Raw genomic sequence first — 18,245 nt, 5'->3', positions numbered from 1 at the left:
CCCTACACCGCTGTGAATCGGGAGTGACCCAAACCGGTTTGGGCGCTGAATATAATGGTATGGAAAGATTAATTGTAATTACAACAATTACTTCACTCACTGTGTTATGATCCCTGGGTGCCAGCCCGACTTGATTGTATATGGTTTCACTATCCACCCACTCGATGGGCTTCTCACAGTCACTTCATCCATGTGAGCTGAGGGCTTCTTCATTAATAGATGGGAAATTGGGAATTGTTGATATTAATGACCCAGCCTCAAATTTAATTCATAAAGGTATCTTCAATGAAAGTCCTTTGACTAATTATCTTGGTCAGAGACTAATTTGGCATTACAGCAGAAAATGTTCCCTGAATGATTCACCGGACAAACCATCTCTATCGTCTGGTCTTTAAGTTAGAAAGGTGAACTACAGTGAAAGTTCAGTTCAATGATCTCAACTAGTCATACAATGTGGAAACAGGTCCTTCGACCCAACGCCCACATCGACCAACATGTCCCATCTACACTGGTCCCACCTGCCTGCGTTTGGCCCATATCCCCCTAAACTTGTCCTATCCATGTAGCTGTCTAATGTTACTTAAATGTCGCGATACTCCCTGCCTCAATGACCTCCTCCGGCAGCTCGTTCCATACACCCACCACCCTCTGTATGAAAATGTTACCTTAAATCTCCTCTCCCACCGCTCACGTTATGAAACCCTATAAGTCCTCTGGTTCTTAGATTCCCCTGTAGCTCACTCTCGAGCAACACACTTTTCAGCTCTCATGATTTTTACACACCAAAAACTCTAATAAGATCACAACCTCATCCTCCTGAAACCGCTCCAGAGAATTTTTTCCAGAGTCGTCTACCAAAGCCTGTTCAACCACGACCCTGTAGGTCTCACTGTAGCGGCTCTCCCCGAATCACTTAAACATCTGTAAATCATTGCCTTAAATGTAGTCAAGTCTTCAGTGAAGGGGGGTGATAAACATCTTAGTCCCCTACAAAATAATGACCAAACTGAAACACAAAATACTCTCAATCAGGTTTGGAATCGCTAAACCAGTTCGCCGTGCAGTTGAGATGTGTTACCCCAACATTCGCGGAGTTTCCACTGACACTTGAATACAATACTGAGGGGTTGCTGCTGTGTCTGAGATTCCATCTTTCTGATAGGACCTTAAACCAAGGTCCTATCCGTGTACTCTCAATCAGGTTGAATCGCTAAACCAGTTCGATGCAGTTGAGATGGTTACCTTTGTTTCCACTGACACTTGAATACAATACTGAGGGGTTGCTGCTGTCGTCTGAGATTCCATCTTTCTGATAGGACCTTAAACCAAGGTCCTATCTGCTCAGTTTCAGATGGTTCTAACACCCTGTATGGCAACATTTCAAAACAGAACAGGAGCGTTCAGCATTTGAATTCCAATATATGTCGTTCAACCATCACCACCAAAACAAATAGTCTTCTCATGTCATGTGGCTGAACTTAGGAACTTACGCTGTATGTATTGCAATCTGCAACTTAAAAGCTCTTCAATGGCCATGCAACATAAAACAGTACAGCAAAAGAACATGCCCTTTGGCCCAGAATATCCAAGTCGAACAAGATGCCATTAAACTAATCTTCTCTACCTGCACGTGATCTATTTCCTTTAATTCCCTGCATATCCATGCCAATCTAAAAGCCTCTTAAATGCCACCGTATCGTATCTTCCTCCACTTCCACCCCCGGCAGCATATACCAGGCACCCACCACTCTCTGTGTAAATAAAACCTGCCCCACACACCTCCCTTAGAATGTGCCCATCTCACCTTAAAGCTTTGGCCTTTGACATTAACACCCTTGGAAAAATATTCTAATCATCTACCTTATCTACGCCTCTTATAATTCGATCAGGTCTTCCGACACCCCAGAGCAAATAATCCAAATTTGTTCAACCTCTCCTCTCTTTATAGCTAAACACTAATTCAGACACAAGGAACCGCAGATGCTTGTTTTAAAAAAAAGAGGCACAAAATGCTGGAGTAACTCAACGTATCATCTCTGGATGTTTTGAGTCAGGACCCTTCTTCTGGTCTAGACTCAAAGCATCACTTATTGATGTTCTCCAATGATGCTGCCTGACCAGCTGAGTTACTCCAGCATTTGTGGCCCTCTAATCCAGGCAGCAATTCTGATATGCCCCTTCTGCACCTTCTCCAAAGCGTTAGATGTTGCCAGGACTTGAGAGCCTGAGCTAAAGGGCAGGTTAAGACTTTATTCCTTCGAGTGAAGGAGGATGAGTAGTAATCTTATAGAGGTGGAGAAAGGTGATAAGGGGAATAGATGGGCTAAAGATTAGTACGGGTGTCAGAGGTTATGGGAAGAAGCGGGAGAATGGGGTTAGGAGGGAAAGATAGATCAGCCATGATTGAATGGCGGAGTAGACTTGATGGGCCGAATGGGCCGAATGGCCTAATTCTACTCCTATCACATGACCTTTGTAAAAACCTGAGGGGCAACTTTTTCACACAATGGGTGATGGATATATGGAAAGAGCTGCCAGAGGAGGTGGTTGAGGCGGGTACTATAGCAACATTTAAAAGACATTTGGACAGGACATGGGTAGGAAACGTTAAGAGGAACATGGGCCAAATGTAGGCAGTGGGACTAGTGCAGATGGGACCCCATGCTCAGCATGGATAAGTTGGGCTGAAGGGCCTGTTTCTGTGCTGTATGACTCTAAGACTCTAACCCAGCAACCATAGCATTGCAGCCCTGAAATGGAGCTGAGAGAATGATAAATCTGAGTCTCTGCAACTGATTTCCTTCATGTTGAATTTTCTGAGCAGAGATAAATAAAACAACCAAGTGGTTCCTGCCTTGAGTAAACTATCAGTGACATGAGTTTTAAGCCCCTGTCCCACTTTCCCGAGTTGCTCACGAATTCTCCCGAGTTTTCCCCTTGATTCAAACTCGGAGAATGTCCGTAGCGAGTCCGTAGATATTTTGTAGCGGCTCGTTATGCCAGCCGTAGGTACTCGGGGCATCAGGTAAGTCAGGACGTTTATTCAGCATGTTGAAAAATGTCCACAAATAAAAAAAGAACCCCAAGTACCTACTGCTGGCTGTTTCCGTAATTCTCCGAGTTTGAGTCAAGGGGAAAACTGGGGTGAATTTGTGAGTAACTCAGGACTATAGCAGGAAAGTGTAATAATGAGCTAGTCAACTTGGCGCGGTGGCACAGCAGTAGAGTTGCTGCCTCACAGCGCCAGGGACCCTGGTTCGATCCTGACTACGGGTGCTGTCTGTATGGAGTTTGTACGTTCTCCCTGTGACTGAGTGGGTTTTCTCTGGGTGCTCCCGTTTCCTCCCACAATCCAAAGACCTACAGTTTGTAGGTTAATTGGCATTTATAAATTGTCCCTCGTGTGTAGGATAGTGTTCGTGTGCGGGGTGATCGCTGGTCAGCATGGACTCGGTGAGCCGAGGGGCCTGTTTCCACACTGTATCTCTGAGGTCTCGTCTCGGCCATTCTGAGTACATTGTCTCCAGTATTAATTTGACTGGGACTGTACCAATGGATCTGGTGCCTGCATGACTGTTTTATGCATCTTGTTGAGTAGATGTAACCCAGCGCTTGGATATTAATACATTACATGGAACATATTGCAGCTGACAAGTGGTACAGCTGATTTTCTGGTGACTTAATCGACATTCCTGCTTTTCAAAACAGAACCCAAAATCTCTAGGCCCTGAACGGCCATGAAATACTCAGTCTCCAGCTGGCCTGACTGTGATTATCTGCAAGAATATGTTTGACTAGCAGGAGATGTTGAAATCACTACTACTCCTATTTCTTATGATCGTGTGTAAGAAATTTGGTTGGCTTTCTGGGAGTGGTTTGAGTAGCCGAGGCCTATATTCCATGGAGTGCGGGTGGATGAGGGGTGATCTTGTAAAGCTGCACAATATCATGAGAGGAATAGATCGGGTAAATGCACAGAGTCTCCAATGATCATTAAGGTTTTGTTCTGCTAGTGCAGCTCTCCTCATGGGAACAAATGGTTGAGTGATTCCCCACCCTGCTTGCTACATCGGTTCAGATAAAAAACAATGTGTTGTTTAGTTTAGAGATACAGCGTAGAAACAGTCCCTTCGGCCCAACGAGTCTGTGCCGGCCAGCGATCCAGCTTTCTCTCCCCCACCCCGCCCCACCACAATGAGTCTGAAATGAAAGAAGGGTCCCAACTCGAAATGTCACCAATCCATTCCTTCCCCAGTTGCTGCCTGATCAGCTGAGTTACTCCAGCACTTTTTTGCTTTACACAAGTTTCCAGCATCTGCAGTTCCTTGTATCGCCATGTTGCTGAGATGTTGGGACAAGGACTTAATGTCTCTCAGCCACACATGGTGCCTCACCTGGGAAGAATACAAAGGGGAGAGACCCAGGGGGGAAGGAGGAGGGGGAGGGTATTACACAAGTAAATGGGACAAAAGACTAGAGTGCAGTGGGAGGTTTGGAACCCATTGAAAATCTCTTTGGGAAGTTTCAATTTATTTGGAGATGTTTTTAAGCTGGAAAGGATGCAGAGGAGATTTACTGGGATGTTGCCAGGACTGGAGGGCCTGAGCTATAAGGAGAGGTTGGACAGGCTAGGACTTTAGTCCTTGGAGCACAGAAGGATGATCTTATAGAGGAGTATAAGATCATACAATGAATAGATAGGGGAAATGCACAGACTTTTACCCAGAGTAGTGGGATCAAAAACCAGAGGCCATAGGTTTAAGGTGAGGGGGGGAAAGATTTAATAGGAACTTGAGGAGCAACTTTTTTTTGCAGATAGGGTGGTAGGTGTATGGAACAATCTGCTGGAAGAGGTAGTTGAGGCTGGTACTATCGCAATGTTTAAAAAACATTTGTACAGGTACATGGACAGGATAGGTTTAGAGGGGCCTGGGCCCAACGTGGGCAGGTGGGACGAGTGTAGATGGGGCAAATTGGGCAGAAGGGCTAAACTTCCATGCTGTACATTGGGGTGGGGGGGGGGGAGGATTACATTATTAGAAAAAAAAACAGAGTGCAGTGGGAGGTTTGGGAACCATTGAAAATCTCTTTGGCAAGTTGATTGTGGGATTTTCAATTTATTTGCAGAAAACGACAACCGTACATAGTGGAGGAACTGCTTTGGAATCTGGTATTAATATTCAACTGCCTTCCTTCCCAGGCACTCGGGCATTATCTTATCCCTGGTCATAAAACAAAGCAAGCTAAGAGGACTCTGCACCCCATCAGCCAAATAATATTAACGAGCTTTGATGGGAAAAGGAAGTGGGCAGACAAACAGTAACCATGAATCCTGGGGAAGGTGACTCTCCCTTGTCTGCTAACTGGCCCCTTCTGCACAGCTGGGTAGAATCACTCAGTGCTTACAGTAAGAGGATAAAGTTCACGCCGAGATCCAGACTCTCCGCGGCTGCTAATGTTCCTTTGCAGACAAACTAATTCATCAAATTAAATATCTGTTTTGCTCTCCACAGCTGAGCTGTCCTTGCACTCGAGGTGCTCCTGAACCGCAGGAGAAATATAAGCACTTCGCTGACATTTCCTTTGAAATTGCTGCTTGCTTTCTGCTTTACTTTAGACACCGCGTGATATTGATCGAGATACAGCGGGATAGAGATATAGCGAGGAAAGGGGCCCTTTGGCCCACCGAGTCTGTGCCGACCAGTGATCATCCTGTACATCAGCACTATCCTACACACCAGTTTAGTCTATTGTCACATGTACTGAGGTACAGTGAAAAGCTTTTGTTACATGCTCACCAGCAGCGGAACGATAATACATGATAACAAACGAGCCGTCCACAGTGTACAGATACACGATAAAGGGAATAACACGAATAACTTTTAGTGCAAGATAAATTCCAGTAAAGTCCGATCAAAGGTAGTTCGAGGGTCTTCAATGAGGTAGACAGCAGAACAGGACTGTTCTCTAGTTGTTGGTAGGATATTTCAGTTGCCTGATAACAGCTGGGAAGAAACTGTTCCTGAATGTTTTCACACTTCTGTACCTCTTGCTGTTGGGAGATGGGAGAAGAGGGAGTGGCCAGGGTGTGACTCATCCTTGATTATGCTGCTGGCGTTGCCGAGGCAGCGTGAGGTATAAATGGGCAATGGAAGGACAATTTACAATTTTACCAAAGCCAATTAACCTACAAGCCTGTATGTCTTTGGAGTGGGTGAGGAAACTGGAGCACCCGGAGAAAATACACGCGGTCACAGAGAGAACATACAAACTCTGTACAGACAGCCCCGGTAATCAGCATCCAACCCGGGTCTCTGGCACTGTAATGCAGCAACACTACTGCTGTGCCACTGTGCCGCCCCAGATGATTTGTAACAACAAGGAACTGTAATTTACCGAAGAAAGACACAGAATGCTGGAGTAACTCAGCGGGGACAGGCAGCATCTCTGGAGAGCATGGATAGGTGACGTTCTCCAGAGTTACTGCCTGACCTGCTGAGTTACTCCAGCAATTTGTGTCTTACCAATAATTTGTTCCCACTTAATTGAGTGCCTGCATGCAGAGAGATGATGTCACCCAGAAACTAACACCAGTGGAGGATACCTTGTGTAAGGCAGACAGTCCTGCCTGTAATTATTAACCTGCATGACACATGGGTTTAAATCCTAGGGGCAAGAATAACACCTAATACTCTCTTTGTCACGACTGCTTCCAAAAATTATAAAAGTCTTAATTTGATGCAGCGGTAAGGATGTAGTCCCTGCTGCACATTCTTGCTTTGAAAGCATGAACATTAATTGGATTTTTCTATTTGCAATCTTTATAAATGATCAATTGATTTCCCAAAGGGTTCTTCATCAACAGAAATAAATAGGTCTGTCTACTGACATCGTTGTCTCAGTTTGTCTCTTGAATTCTAATTATTTCCAAACTCATTCCTTTTTATGTATGTGCTCCTTCCTCTCTTTCTGTCTCTTCGTTTAATCCCACCTGCCTGCATACGAACCATGTGCGTTAATTCCCTGCATATCCATGTGCCTATCTAAAAGCCTCATACATGCCACTATCATATCTGCCTCCACCACCACCCCCGGCATTTTGTGTCTGCCTTCGGTTTAAACCAAGATCTGCAGTTCCTTCCTACACATTCCTTCAACCTTTGTTGTGTCATTCTGTCTTGCAGAGCAGACTGATTGCTGGAAGGATCATCCCTGCGATCGCCACTGCCACGGCAGCGGTGGCCGGCCTGGTCTGCCTGGAGCTATACAAGGTGGTGCAAGGTGACAGGCCAAGATCTGCCTACAGGAATGGCTTCTTCAACTTGGCCCTGCCCTTGTTTGCCTTCTCGTATCCTGCTCCTCCTCCCAAGCGCAAGGTGAGTAGGCTCGTTTCCCCGATGCCTGAAGCCTGAGCTAAACAGAATGTAAGTGGGCTAGCCTCCACGACATCTTTAACCTGAGATATGTTGGACAAGTCAGCATCTGCCACAGAGCACTGCAGAACAGGCAGTGTACCTCCCAACCTGTCCGGAAGCATCACTTATCCATGTTCTCCAGAAATGCAGCCTGATCTGCCTGAGTTACACCTGCGCTTTGTTCCTTTTTTACTTCTGGACCTCTCTGGATCCCAAAAAAGCCACAAAATGCTGGAGTAGCTTAGAGAATCCTGGAGAAGGGGCCGCGCAGCAGTAGAGTTGCTGCCTTTTAGTGCCAAAGACACGGGTTCAATCCTGACTTTGGGTGCTGCCTGTACGTAGTTCTCCCTATGTCTGCGTGGTTTCCTCCAGGCGATCCTGTTTTCCCCAACCCTCCAGAGACGTACAGGTTCGTCGGTTAATTGGCTTTAGTAAAAAATTGTAAATTGTCCCTAGTGTGTAGGATAGTCCTAATAATGTTTTATTATTAATGTTTAATGTTTTATGTGTCATTCTTAATTGTCACTGTATGTCATGTTGTCACTTGCGAGCGGAGCACCAAGGCAAATTCCTTGTATGTGAACATACTTGGCCAATAAACGTATTCATTCATTCATTCAAATACGGGGTGATTGCTGGTCGGCACGGTCTCAGTGAGCCGAAGCGTCTGTGTTTCCACACTGCATCCCTAACTAAACTAAACTATTTCCTCTGGCATCCATTTGCACAGCCCATCCTGACTCATAAACAGATACAAACCAGAGACCTGGAGGAGAGTGGGATGAGCCAGTGGGAGTCTGGAGTATTGTTGACGAAACGTCAATCTTTGTTGTTCGTCCCTTTTAAGATTTCCAGAAGTCATTGAATCATTCCATCATTGAAAGATACAGCATGGGAACAGGCCCTTTGACCCACCATCGATTACCCATTCACAGCGGACAGAAGGTTTTTTTTATTCATTTAAAGTTTTCTTGATCCACGTTTGGCTTTGGTCCACGGAGCCTCATTCAAAGAAACAATAATATTAGAAGAAGCATTTACTTCTAAAGTAATGGGACATTGCCTCGATGGGCCGAAGGGCCTGTTTCCATGCTGTATCTCTAAACTAAATTAAACTGAATATGAATGGGTGACCTGTGTAGAAAGGAACTCTAGATGCTGGTTATATACCGAAGATAGACACAAAGTGCTGGAGTAAATCAGCGGGTCAGGCTGCATCTCCGGAGTAAAAGGATGGGTGATGTTTCGTGTCGGGACCCTTTCTCAGTCTTTTCAGGTCAGGGCCACTATTTCAAAATGAAGAATGGGTTGGAATAATATAAAATTAATAAAACTGTACCTGGAAAAAATACTTTGTTTGAAATATCGAGTGATCTCAAAATTTGCAGCAAAAGACTCATGTTAACAAGACTCATTCACTTCAACATACTGCATGTTTCTCTCCTCTCTGGGACCATCTTCCAGCACACACCCATTGCACATTCCCCAGACATGCCAGGTAGAAGCTTCAGGAAGGCTCCATCAGAAATAGTACACAATATGTAATGAAACTCCTTCCTAAGGCATATCATGGTATTCCTCTCTGGAACGTTGGAGGTTGAGGGGAAAGCTGATAGTATATAAAATTATCATAGGCATAGGTTGTGTAGGCAGTAAGAACCTTTCTTCTCAGGGTAAATACATTAAAGACAAGGCGGCATAGCTTTAACATCTGAGGGGGGAGAACTTAAAGTAGATGTACTGGGCAAGTTTTTACACAGAGAGTGATGTGGGCCTGCAATGTGCACCAGGGGTGGCGGTGGAGATACAACAGCGGCATTTAAGAACCTTTTAGATGGGGACATGAATTTAGTTAATGGAGGATATGAATCATGTGCAGGCAGATGACATTTAGTTCAACTTGACACCATGGTTGACACAGACATTGTGGGCCAAATGGCCTGTTCTATGTTCTATCTAAGAAGTAAATCCAGTGATAATGTTGATACATGGAATCATTGAACGATGGAGCACCATTTCTGTGCCAATTCAGACCATTTCTGTGCCAATGTCTAATTAATCTCAGTGTTGATTGTCTAATTAATCCCACTCCAGTTAATCTTTTCGTTTCAACTATTCATCCAACTCCCTTTGGAATTGTAGTGATGAATCTGCTCCCAAATCTCTTCCAGTCGTGCACTCTGTATCACAGCATTGTCCCGTGTAAAAGCATAATATTCCCAAGTCACTTTCTGGGCTTTTTTGCTATTTAGTTGCTAGACATTTGTGGGACGTAGTTGCCGCTGGCAACGCCAAGGCTGATTGATCATCCTTGATGCCCTCAAAAAGGTGATGGTAAATCACCTTCTTCCACCACGGTCAGGCAATTGATTAAGGTATTCCCCAGATCATTCTGGGATAGTGAGGTCCAGGGTTACACCCAGTGACGATGACCAATGTACTTCCAAGTCAAGATAGTTCACCAATTGGGGAGAATATTATGAGTGCTGATGGTCCTATGTGCCAGTTTCCTTGATCTTCTTGGTGGTAACCATTGGGGATCTACAAGGAGGCATCAGAGCCTCCTTGGTTGGCAATGTCCATGCATCTTGCAGATGACACACTGTAGACACTGGGTTGCCCATGGTGATTGGTGACCTTTGAACTATCTTTAATCAGGCTTTACTGGACTTTATCTTGCAACAAGGGTTATTCCCTTGATCTTGTATCTATACACTGTGGACAGCTTGATTGTAATTATGTATAGTCTTTCCAATGACTGGATAGCACATGACAAAAAGCTTTTCACTGTACCTCAGTACATGTGACAATAAACTAAACTAAACTAAGCAAAACAATCCTGACTTCTGATGCTGTCAGTGTGGTGTTTAAACTTTTACCCTGTGGCCAAGTTGTTTCCCTCTTGGTGCTCTGGTTTCCTCCCACATCCCTAAGACATGTGTGTTGTTAGGTTGAAGAAGACTGCAGAAAGATCCCAACCCTGTCCATTCCCTCCACACTTAGAGGAAACAAGAGCCTATGTGTAGGTTAAACCAGGGCATTGAGCTTAACCATTCAGAGTCCTCAACACGATACATTGATGTTGCCCAAGATTCAATGCCCACATGACAGAGGTGCCTGCAGTCCCAAGGGGCTGTACATAAGGCAGGCGTTCGTAACCTGCGCAGGACCTGTACTATGATGGGCAGAGCTGCACATAATACTCCAAATGATGTCTTGGCAGCATAAGGAACATTCATAAGTGATAGTAGCAGAGGTCGGTCCAACAAGTCTACTCTGTCATTCAATCATGGCTGATCTATCTTTCCCTCTCAAACCCCATTCTCCTGCCTTCTCGCCATAACCCCTGACACCCGTACTAATCAAGAACCTGTCATTCTGCACCTTAAAAATACCCAATGACGGCCTCCACAGCTGTCTGTGGCAATTAATTCCACGAATTCACCACCCTCTGAATGAAGAAATTCCTCCTTATCTCCTTTATGAAGGTACGTCGTTTTACTAAGGCTGTGGCCTCTGGTATTAGACTCTCCCACTAGTAGAGACATCCTCTCCACATCCACTATCCAGGCCTTTCGTTATTCGGTAAGTCTGTCTGAAGCAGACGGTGAAATCGGACACCCATCTGGCAAATATCATGTGATCCACGTAGTGTGTGGAAGGGAAAGAGTGTAGGAGCACAGATGTGTCTCTTCCTGATCATATCACATCATGACTTCTGTTCAGGATCAGCCTGAAGTCATTTTTGTTGTGGTGGCCCAAAACGACCAGATGGCAGTGCAGATGGCAGTTGTACCTTCCATTATAACAGCTCCACCTTACAGGTTATCATCGGGCATATTCTAAGAACAACATCAATTAAAGGAAATCTTCTTGTAAAATAGAATGAGCTCCCATGTGTTTAATTCACCATCCTGTACGTTGATATAAGCTGGGGAAACGTGGATTTAAACTGTGCTGATATTAAAGGAAAAGTTGTACAATTATATACAGGTGCACAACCTTTTATCCGAAGATCCAAATAACGAAAACCTCCGAATAGCGACATTTTTTCAGTCCTTGAAGAAAGGTCCTTGAAAACGTTCACCGAGGGCAGCCCGCAGAGGTGGCAGCGGAACCTCCGGTCGGTCCTCGAAGAAAGGGGAACTAAATCCCCATTCATAAAAGAGAAGGTGAGGGTATATTGCGCGGGAGGGTTAATAATTGACAATCTGCTGCTGCCTGCCCGCTGAGGTTAAAAAGTTCCCACGGTAGACTCACGATACACAGTGTATCGTGAGTCTTGCGTGGGAACTTTTTTAACTCAGCGGGCAGGCAGCAGCAAATTGTCGCTCCCTTCAGTTTCACCCCACCTACACCCCTCTGCTTCCCGGCCATGTGTGTGACCCCTTCCCTCCCCTCTCCAGCTCCCCGCCCATTGCACCGGCGCGGGGGCTTTGCACTGTCTTCACGTCGGAGCTAGTGCCAATCACCGGAGACGTCAGGACCAACGGGACACCGGCCCCCAGGCCCACTGCAAGCACGGAGATCCCAGAGACCCACAGCCAGCAGCAGCCCAGCCCCGTTCCAATTCCAGAGGAACACGCTCCCCCCCGTAGGGACAGAAGCTGATGGCTCGGGCTGTGACGTCTCCGGCCACCCCCCTGTACAGGAGCTGAGACTGGGAACTGTGGGGTTGTTTGCAGTTGCAGAGGGAGGGGGCAAGGGCGGTACAGTTCCCAGTCTCAGCTCCATTCCAGGGGGTGACCGGAGACGTCAGGACCAACGGGACACCGACTGCAAGCACGGAGATCCCAGAGACTCACAGCCAGCAGCAACTCTAGCCCAGCCCCGCTCCAACTCCAGAGGAACCCGGGTTGCGGATGAGGGGGCGCAGCTCGGGCTGTGGGCGAACTGCCACTTGTCGCTGTAGCGGCCCATCGGGGAGCGGGTTCCTGTTGGTCCTGACGTCTCCGGCCGATCCCCTGGACAGGAGCTGAGAGAGGTCAGGACCACCAGAAGCCGCTCCCCGATGCGCCGCTACGGCGACAAGTGGCAGTTCGCCCACAGCCCGAGCTGCGCCCCCTCATCGGGACACCGACCCCCAGGCCCACTGCAAGCACAGAGATCCCAGAGACTCACAGCCAGCAACAACTCTAGCCCAGCCCCGCTCCAGCTCCAGAGGAACCCGGGTTGCGGATGAGGGGGCGCAGCTCGGGCTGGGGGCGAACTGCCACTTGTCGCCGTAGCGGCCCGTCGGGGAGCGGATTCCTCTGGAGTTGGAGGGACAGGAAGACACAGCGGCTTTTGAGAATGGTGGGCAATCACTTCCAAAGTTCTGCCCACACAGTCAGTACACCTCTCCTACACTTGTCTCCCGCACTAAGATCATCTCGCAGAGAATGATCCCAGTCTAACCCTCCCTATTCTCTCCTATTCTGCAAGAAAAACCTACATTGAAGACTCAAACTCGCGATCGAGTAACTGCCGGGATCGAGGCGCAAACTCGCGACCTTGCGGATACGAGCCGAGCACTCTACCACTGAGCCAGCCGTTAAAATCTACGCTAAAAATCTTCCATTCCGAAAACCGAAAAATTCTGAATTACGAAAAGTGTCTGGTCCCAAGGCTTTCGGATAAAAGGTTGTGCACCTGTAGCACCTTGAGGCATGTGAGAGAGAGAGAGTTTTATTGTTATACTAGACCAAGTGGGACCCGTTGGGTCCCGTCCCCTCAACGCTCAGTTGCGGGGGGGGGGGGGGGCTGCTTACCTGAAATGCATTTCTTACTTGCAGCAGCATAACAGATGTGTAAACATAGTACTCTGCGAACACCAGAACAAACAACGAATAAATGCAGCGTAATATCTCTCTCCCTTCTCTACCTCTCTCCCTTTCTCTCATCCTCTGCCCTCACCCTCTCCCCCCCCCCCCCCTCTCTCTCTATATATATATATAGAGAGAGAGAGAGAGAGAGAGAGAGAGAGAGAGAGGGAGAGAGAGAGAGAGAGAGAGAGAGAGAGAGAGAGAGATATAGAGAGATAGATAGAGAGAGATATAGAGAGAGAGAGAGATAGAAAGAGATAGAGAGAGAGAGAGAGAGAGAGAGAGAGAGAGAGAGAGAGAGAGAGAGAGAGAGAGAGAGAGAGAGAGAGAGCGAGAGAGAGGAGAGAGAGAGATATAATGTGTGTGTGTCTGTACCAAACAAACAATAATAGTGCAAAGACAAAAATACCCCCAAGTCTCAACATAGTTAAGAGTCTGACAGACACAAAATGCTGGGACTCAGTGGGACAGGCGGCATCTCTGGAGAGAAGGAATGGGTGCCGGTTCGGGACCCTTCTTCAGTTAAGAGCCTATCTGGAGGTTGTAGTATTCAATAGGTTGATAGCTGCAGGGAAGAAGTTGCTCCTGAACCTGGACGTTACAGTTTTCAAGCTCCTGTGCCTTCTTCCCGATGTAAGGAGGGAAATGAGAATGTGGCCAGGGTAGTGTGGGTGTCCGATGATGCCGGCTGCCTTGCTGAGGCAGCGACTCCTGTAGATCTCTTCGATGACGGAGGCAAAATGTGCAGCACTCCGTACGGTGCAGGAGTGTCACCTGAGACTTGATGTCTGGAAAGCAGAAAGGGGCCAAGTAATTAAGCATATCTTGAATACCTCTGTCCCTCAACACTGCGCAAGGAAGCACAGAGTGCAGTTGGGCAGTTTGCCCTGACAACTCAGAACTGGCAGAGTGCCAGAAGCTCATTCTCCCACCATCTGATTTTACTCAGATTTCTCAAAGGAACAGACAGAACTGGTTCTTCTATGGGATGACCCCAGCTGGCCCCTGAACTTTGAACTCCAGGGTCTAACATCGATCGGGGAATTCTGAGACCATTGCGAGTGTGTGCGTGGACGGAGCTGTGCCTGCCTCCAACCTGGGGATACAGTATATGTTCCCTTGTTGCCAAAAACTCCCACTCGTCAGTTGAATTGGGAGAAGTTAAACTTCCGATGCTGCCTTTGATCCAACCAAGTTGGATTTTGGCCTGGTTTAGACTGGAGTATTGCCAACGGTTACATCAGCAATAAGCTGGGTGATGTCTTGTTGGACTCCCAACAAAAGAATGAAGAGGACTTTTGGACAATGTGGTCAAACATTTGTACTGGATGACCACAGTCACCGCCCCTGTTTTTAGTCCCAATCCCAGTTAAAAAGGCTTTAGCCATATTTCTAAGAAGGAACTGGGTTTCGACCCAAAACGGTGCCTGTTTCCTACGCTCCATAGATGCTGCCTCACCCAGCTGAGTTTCTCCAGCATGTTTGTCTTGCCATATTTCTCATTGATGCCTTGCATCCTTGTCTCCAGAACAGGTCAAAGCCCACTGGCTTCTCAATGGGATCACTCACAAAGTGGTAGGATCTAGTCAAAACCCTTCAGAAGATCCTCAATTGCACCTTGGTATGGAATGTGGTGGATTTATTGCCTCAGAAACTGGCTTGGTGGAATTCATTGCCACAGAAGGTTGTGCAGGACATGTCAATGGATATTTCTACGGCGGAGATTGACAGATTTTTAATTAGTACTGATGTCAGGGGTTATGGGGAGAAGGCAGGAAAATGGGGTTGAGGGAAAAGATAGGTCAGCCATGATTGAATGGCTGAGTAGACTTGCTGGACCAAAACGTCTGATGAAAGGTCTCGACCCGAAACGTCTCCTATTCCTTTTCTCCTGGGATGTTGCCTCACCCTCTGAGTTGCTCCAGCATTTCGTGTTTACCTTCAGTGTAAACCAGCATCTGCAGTTCCTTTCTACACATTCAATATTTCTTCTGGAATTACCACTGAAACAGATCTTCTAATCATTGTTGTTGTCAGATTATTGAGTGATTACTCTGCAGTGGTAACCATATCTCATAGCTACTGCATTTTAAGGTGAGGGGAGAAAGATTTAATACGATTCTGAGGGGTAAATTTTTCATCCAAAAGGTGATCAGTGTATGCAACAAGCTGCCGGAGTAGGTAGTTGAGACAGGTATATCACAATGTTTAAGAAACATTAGACAGGTACATGGACAGGATAGATTTAAAGGGATATGGGGCCCATTGCATGCAGGTGGGACTAGTGTAGAAGGGATATGTCGGTTGTCAGGGCAAGTTAAACCAAAGGGCTTGTTTTCACACTCTATGACTATGACATTGTATATTGACTGTATTGGGAGATAGAGTCCCAGAAACAGACCCTTCAGCCCACCATGTTCTTTGCCTAATGTCAAGTACATATCTATGGGTGGCACAGTGACACAGGTGGGCGGCACAACGGTGCAGCTAGTGGGGCCACTATCTCAGAGCACCAGAGACCCAGGCTTGATCCCAACATCAGACGCTGTCTGTGCGGAGTTTGCATGATCTCCCTGGGATCGCGTGATTTACCTCTGGCTGCTCCGGTTTCTTCCCACATCCCAAAGACGTGTGTGTCTGTAGGTTAATTGACCTCTGTAAATTGCCCCTGGTGTGTAGGAAGTGGGATAACATGGAACTAGTGCGAATGGGTGATCGATGGTCAGTATGGACTCGGTGGGCTGAAGGCCCTGTTTCCATGCTGTATCTCTAAACAAAACTAAAACTGTAGCTATAGTTTGTTGATCGATGTTGTAACTGTAACCATACCTCAGAGCAAGTACAGTGTGTTAGGAGATAGGTTCATACAAACTGGCCCTTCAACTCATCATGTTTTATGCTGAATGTCATGTACTTATATATACTCATGCCAATATTCTTATTTAGTTTAGTTTAGTTTATTGTCACATGTACCAACGTACAGTTAAAAGCTTTTATTGCGTGCTAACCCACGCCTCTCTAACCAAGACCTCTCCCCTGACTCTCAGTCTGAAGAACGGTCTTGACCCGAAACATCACCTATTGCTTTTATCCAGAGATGCTGCCTGACCCGCTGAGCTACTCCAGTTTTTTGTGTCTTTCTTCAGCGGAAAGACTATACATGATGACAGTCAAGTGGTCCACAGTGTACAGATACAGGACGTTTATAAGAACAGGCAATAACGTTTAGTGGAAGAAAAAGTCCAGTAAAGTCTGATTGAAGATTGTCGGAGGGTCTCCAGTGAGGTAGATGGTATCTCAGGGCCTCTCTCTAGTTGTTGATGGGATGGTCCAGTGCCTGATAACAGCTGGGAAGAAACTACCCTGAATCTGGAGGTGTGCGTTCTCACACTTCTGTACCTCTTGCCCGAAGGGAGAGGGGAGAAGATTATTGATTATTGATTATTCTGGTGCATTATAATAATTATAAGTATATAGAAGAATCAAATACACAGGACTAGATGTTAAAAGTCCCTTGTGCCAATAGGTGGGGAGCATTTCACGACATTCGTTGATTGTTGAGAGTGGTAGACGCTCAACATCGGTGGGGGGTGGGGGGGTGATACATATATATATATATATATATATATATATATATATATATATATATATAATTCTTTCCTTTTTTTCTGAGAGCATTCTCTGCTTGTGACTCTGTGCTCCTGATGCGTATCCTCCTGTGGACCCATGGAGGGGATGAGCACCTTCATGCCAAGTAGAGACACTGACACGGGATGTAGATTTGATTTCTGCCCTGCATTTTATTGTCGGTATATTTTCTTTCTTCGTGTCTCTGCTATAAATCCTTCGGGACTTGGAAATAAGGTACGGGGGAGTGAACGTAAAGCCCCTTAAGTTGTGTGAAGGCAGCAGACAGTCATAATTCCAGGATCAGCATTCCCCTTCTGTTTAAAATAAAATGGCAGCTTTATGTGCTGTTTGCAACAGATGACACTGCTGCCATGAATCCACGTTTGGTTAGATTAGCTTAATTATTGTCACAAGTTCAGGAAGTCATGATGCAGCTCTCCGGGACGTTGGTTACTCTGCATTTGGAGTATTACGTGCAGTTCTGGTCGCCCCCTATACAGGAAAGACGTGGAAGCTTTGGAGAGGAGGGTTACCAGAATGCTGCCTGCATTAGAGGGTTTCAGCTATGGGGAGAGGTTGGATAGTCTTGGATTGTTTTCTCTGGAACATCGGAGGTTGAAGGGAGACTTGATAGAAGTTAAAGTGGGGGCAAAGTGGTAGAGTTGCTGCCTTACATAAGACCTGGGTTGTTCGATCTTGGCTATGGGTGCTGTCTATACGGAGTTTGTACATTCTCCCATTGACCATGTGGGGTTTTTTATGCAGATATTCTGCATGTTTCCCACACTCCAAAGACACACAGGTTTGTTGGTTAATTGGCCTCCATAAAAAAAATTGTAAATTGTGTCCAGTGTGTAAGGAATGTGCTCGTGTACGGAGTGATCGCTGGTCGGCATGGACTCAGTGGGCCCAAGGGCCTGTTTCCACGCTATATCTCTAAAGTCTATATGAAGTTGTGAGAGGCATGGATAGAGCCTTTTACTCTGGGTAGAAATGTCCAACACTAGAGGCCGTAGCTATAAGGTGAGAGGGGGACAATTTAACAGAGATGTGCAGGGCAAGTTTTTTAAACAGGGTGGCGCGGGCGTGGGCGTGGAACACATTGCCAGGGGTAGTGGTGGAGGCAGGTAAGATAGTAGCATTTAGAAGGCTTTTGGATTGGCATATGGAAGTGCAGGGAAGAGAGGAATGTAGATCATGTACAGGCCGATGAGATTAGTTCAGTTAGGCATCATGTTTGGCCCAAACATTGTGGCCCCAAGGGCCTGTTCCTGTGCTGTACTGTTCTATGATCTATTGTACTAAGATAGAGTGAATAGCTTTGTCCCGCACGCCGTCCAAACAGGTTAGATAATACTATACGTGTGCAGTGAGGATTTATGATGATGTCCCCAGG

General features: G+C 46.4%; 1 protein-coding gene across 1 annotated transcript in view; it reads left to right on the top strand.

Annotated features, from left to right (window-relative positions):
• LOC129704922 (ubiquitin-like modifier-activating enzyme 1) overlaps positions 1-18,245 on the top strand; it is a 222,492-nt gene that overhangs the window by 146,122 nt on the left and 58,125 nt on the right. Inside the window, exon 23 of the mRNA XM_055648331.1 lies at positions 7,185-7,376. Coding sequence (XP_055504306.1) covers positions 7,185-7,376 — 192 coding nt within the window. The remainder of the gene's footprint in view (positions 1-7,184; positions 7,377-18,245) is intronic.

The sequence above is a fragment of the Leucoraja erinacea genome, chromosome 16 (genome assembly GCF_028641065.1).
Source record: "Leucoraja erinacea ecotype New England chromosome 16, Leri_hhj_1, whole genome shotgun sequence".
In the NCBI taxonomy this organism is placed as follows: domain Eukaryota; kingdom Metazoa; phylum Chordata; class Chondrichthyes; order Rajiformes; family Rajidae; genus Leucoraja; species Leucoraja erinaceus.
This window is presented reverse-complemented; position numbering and strand designations above follow the sequence as displayed.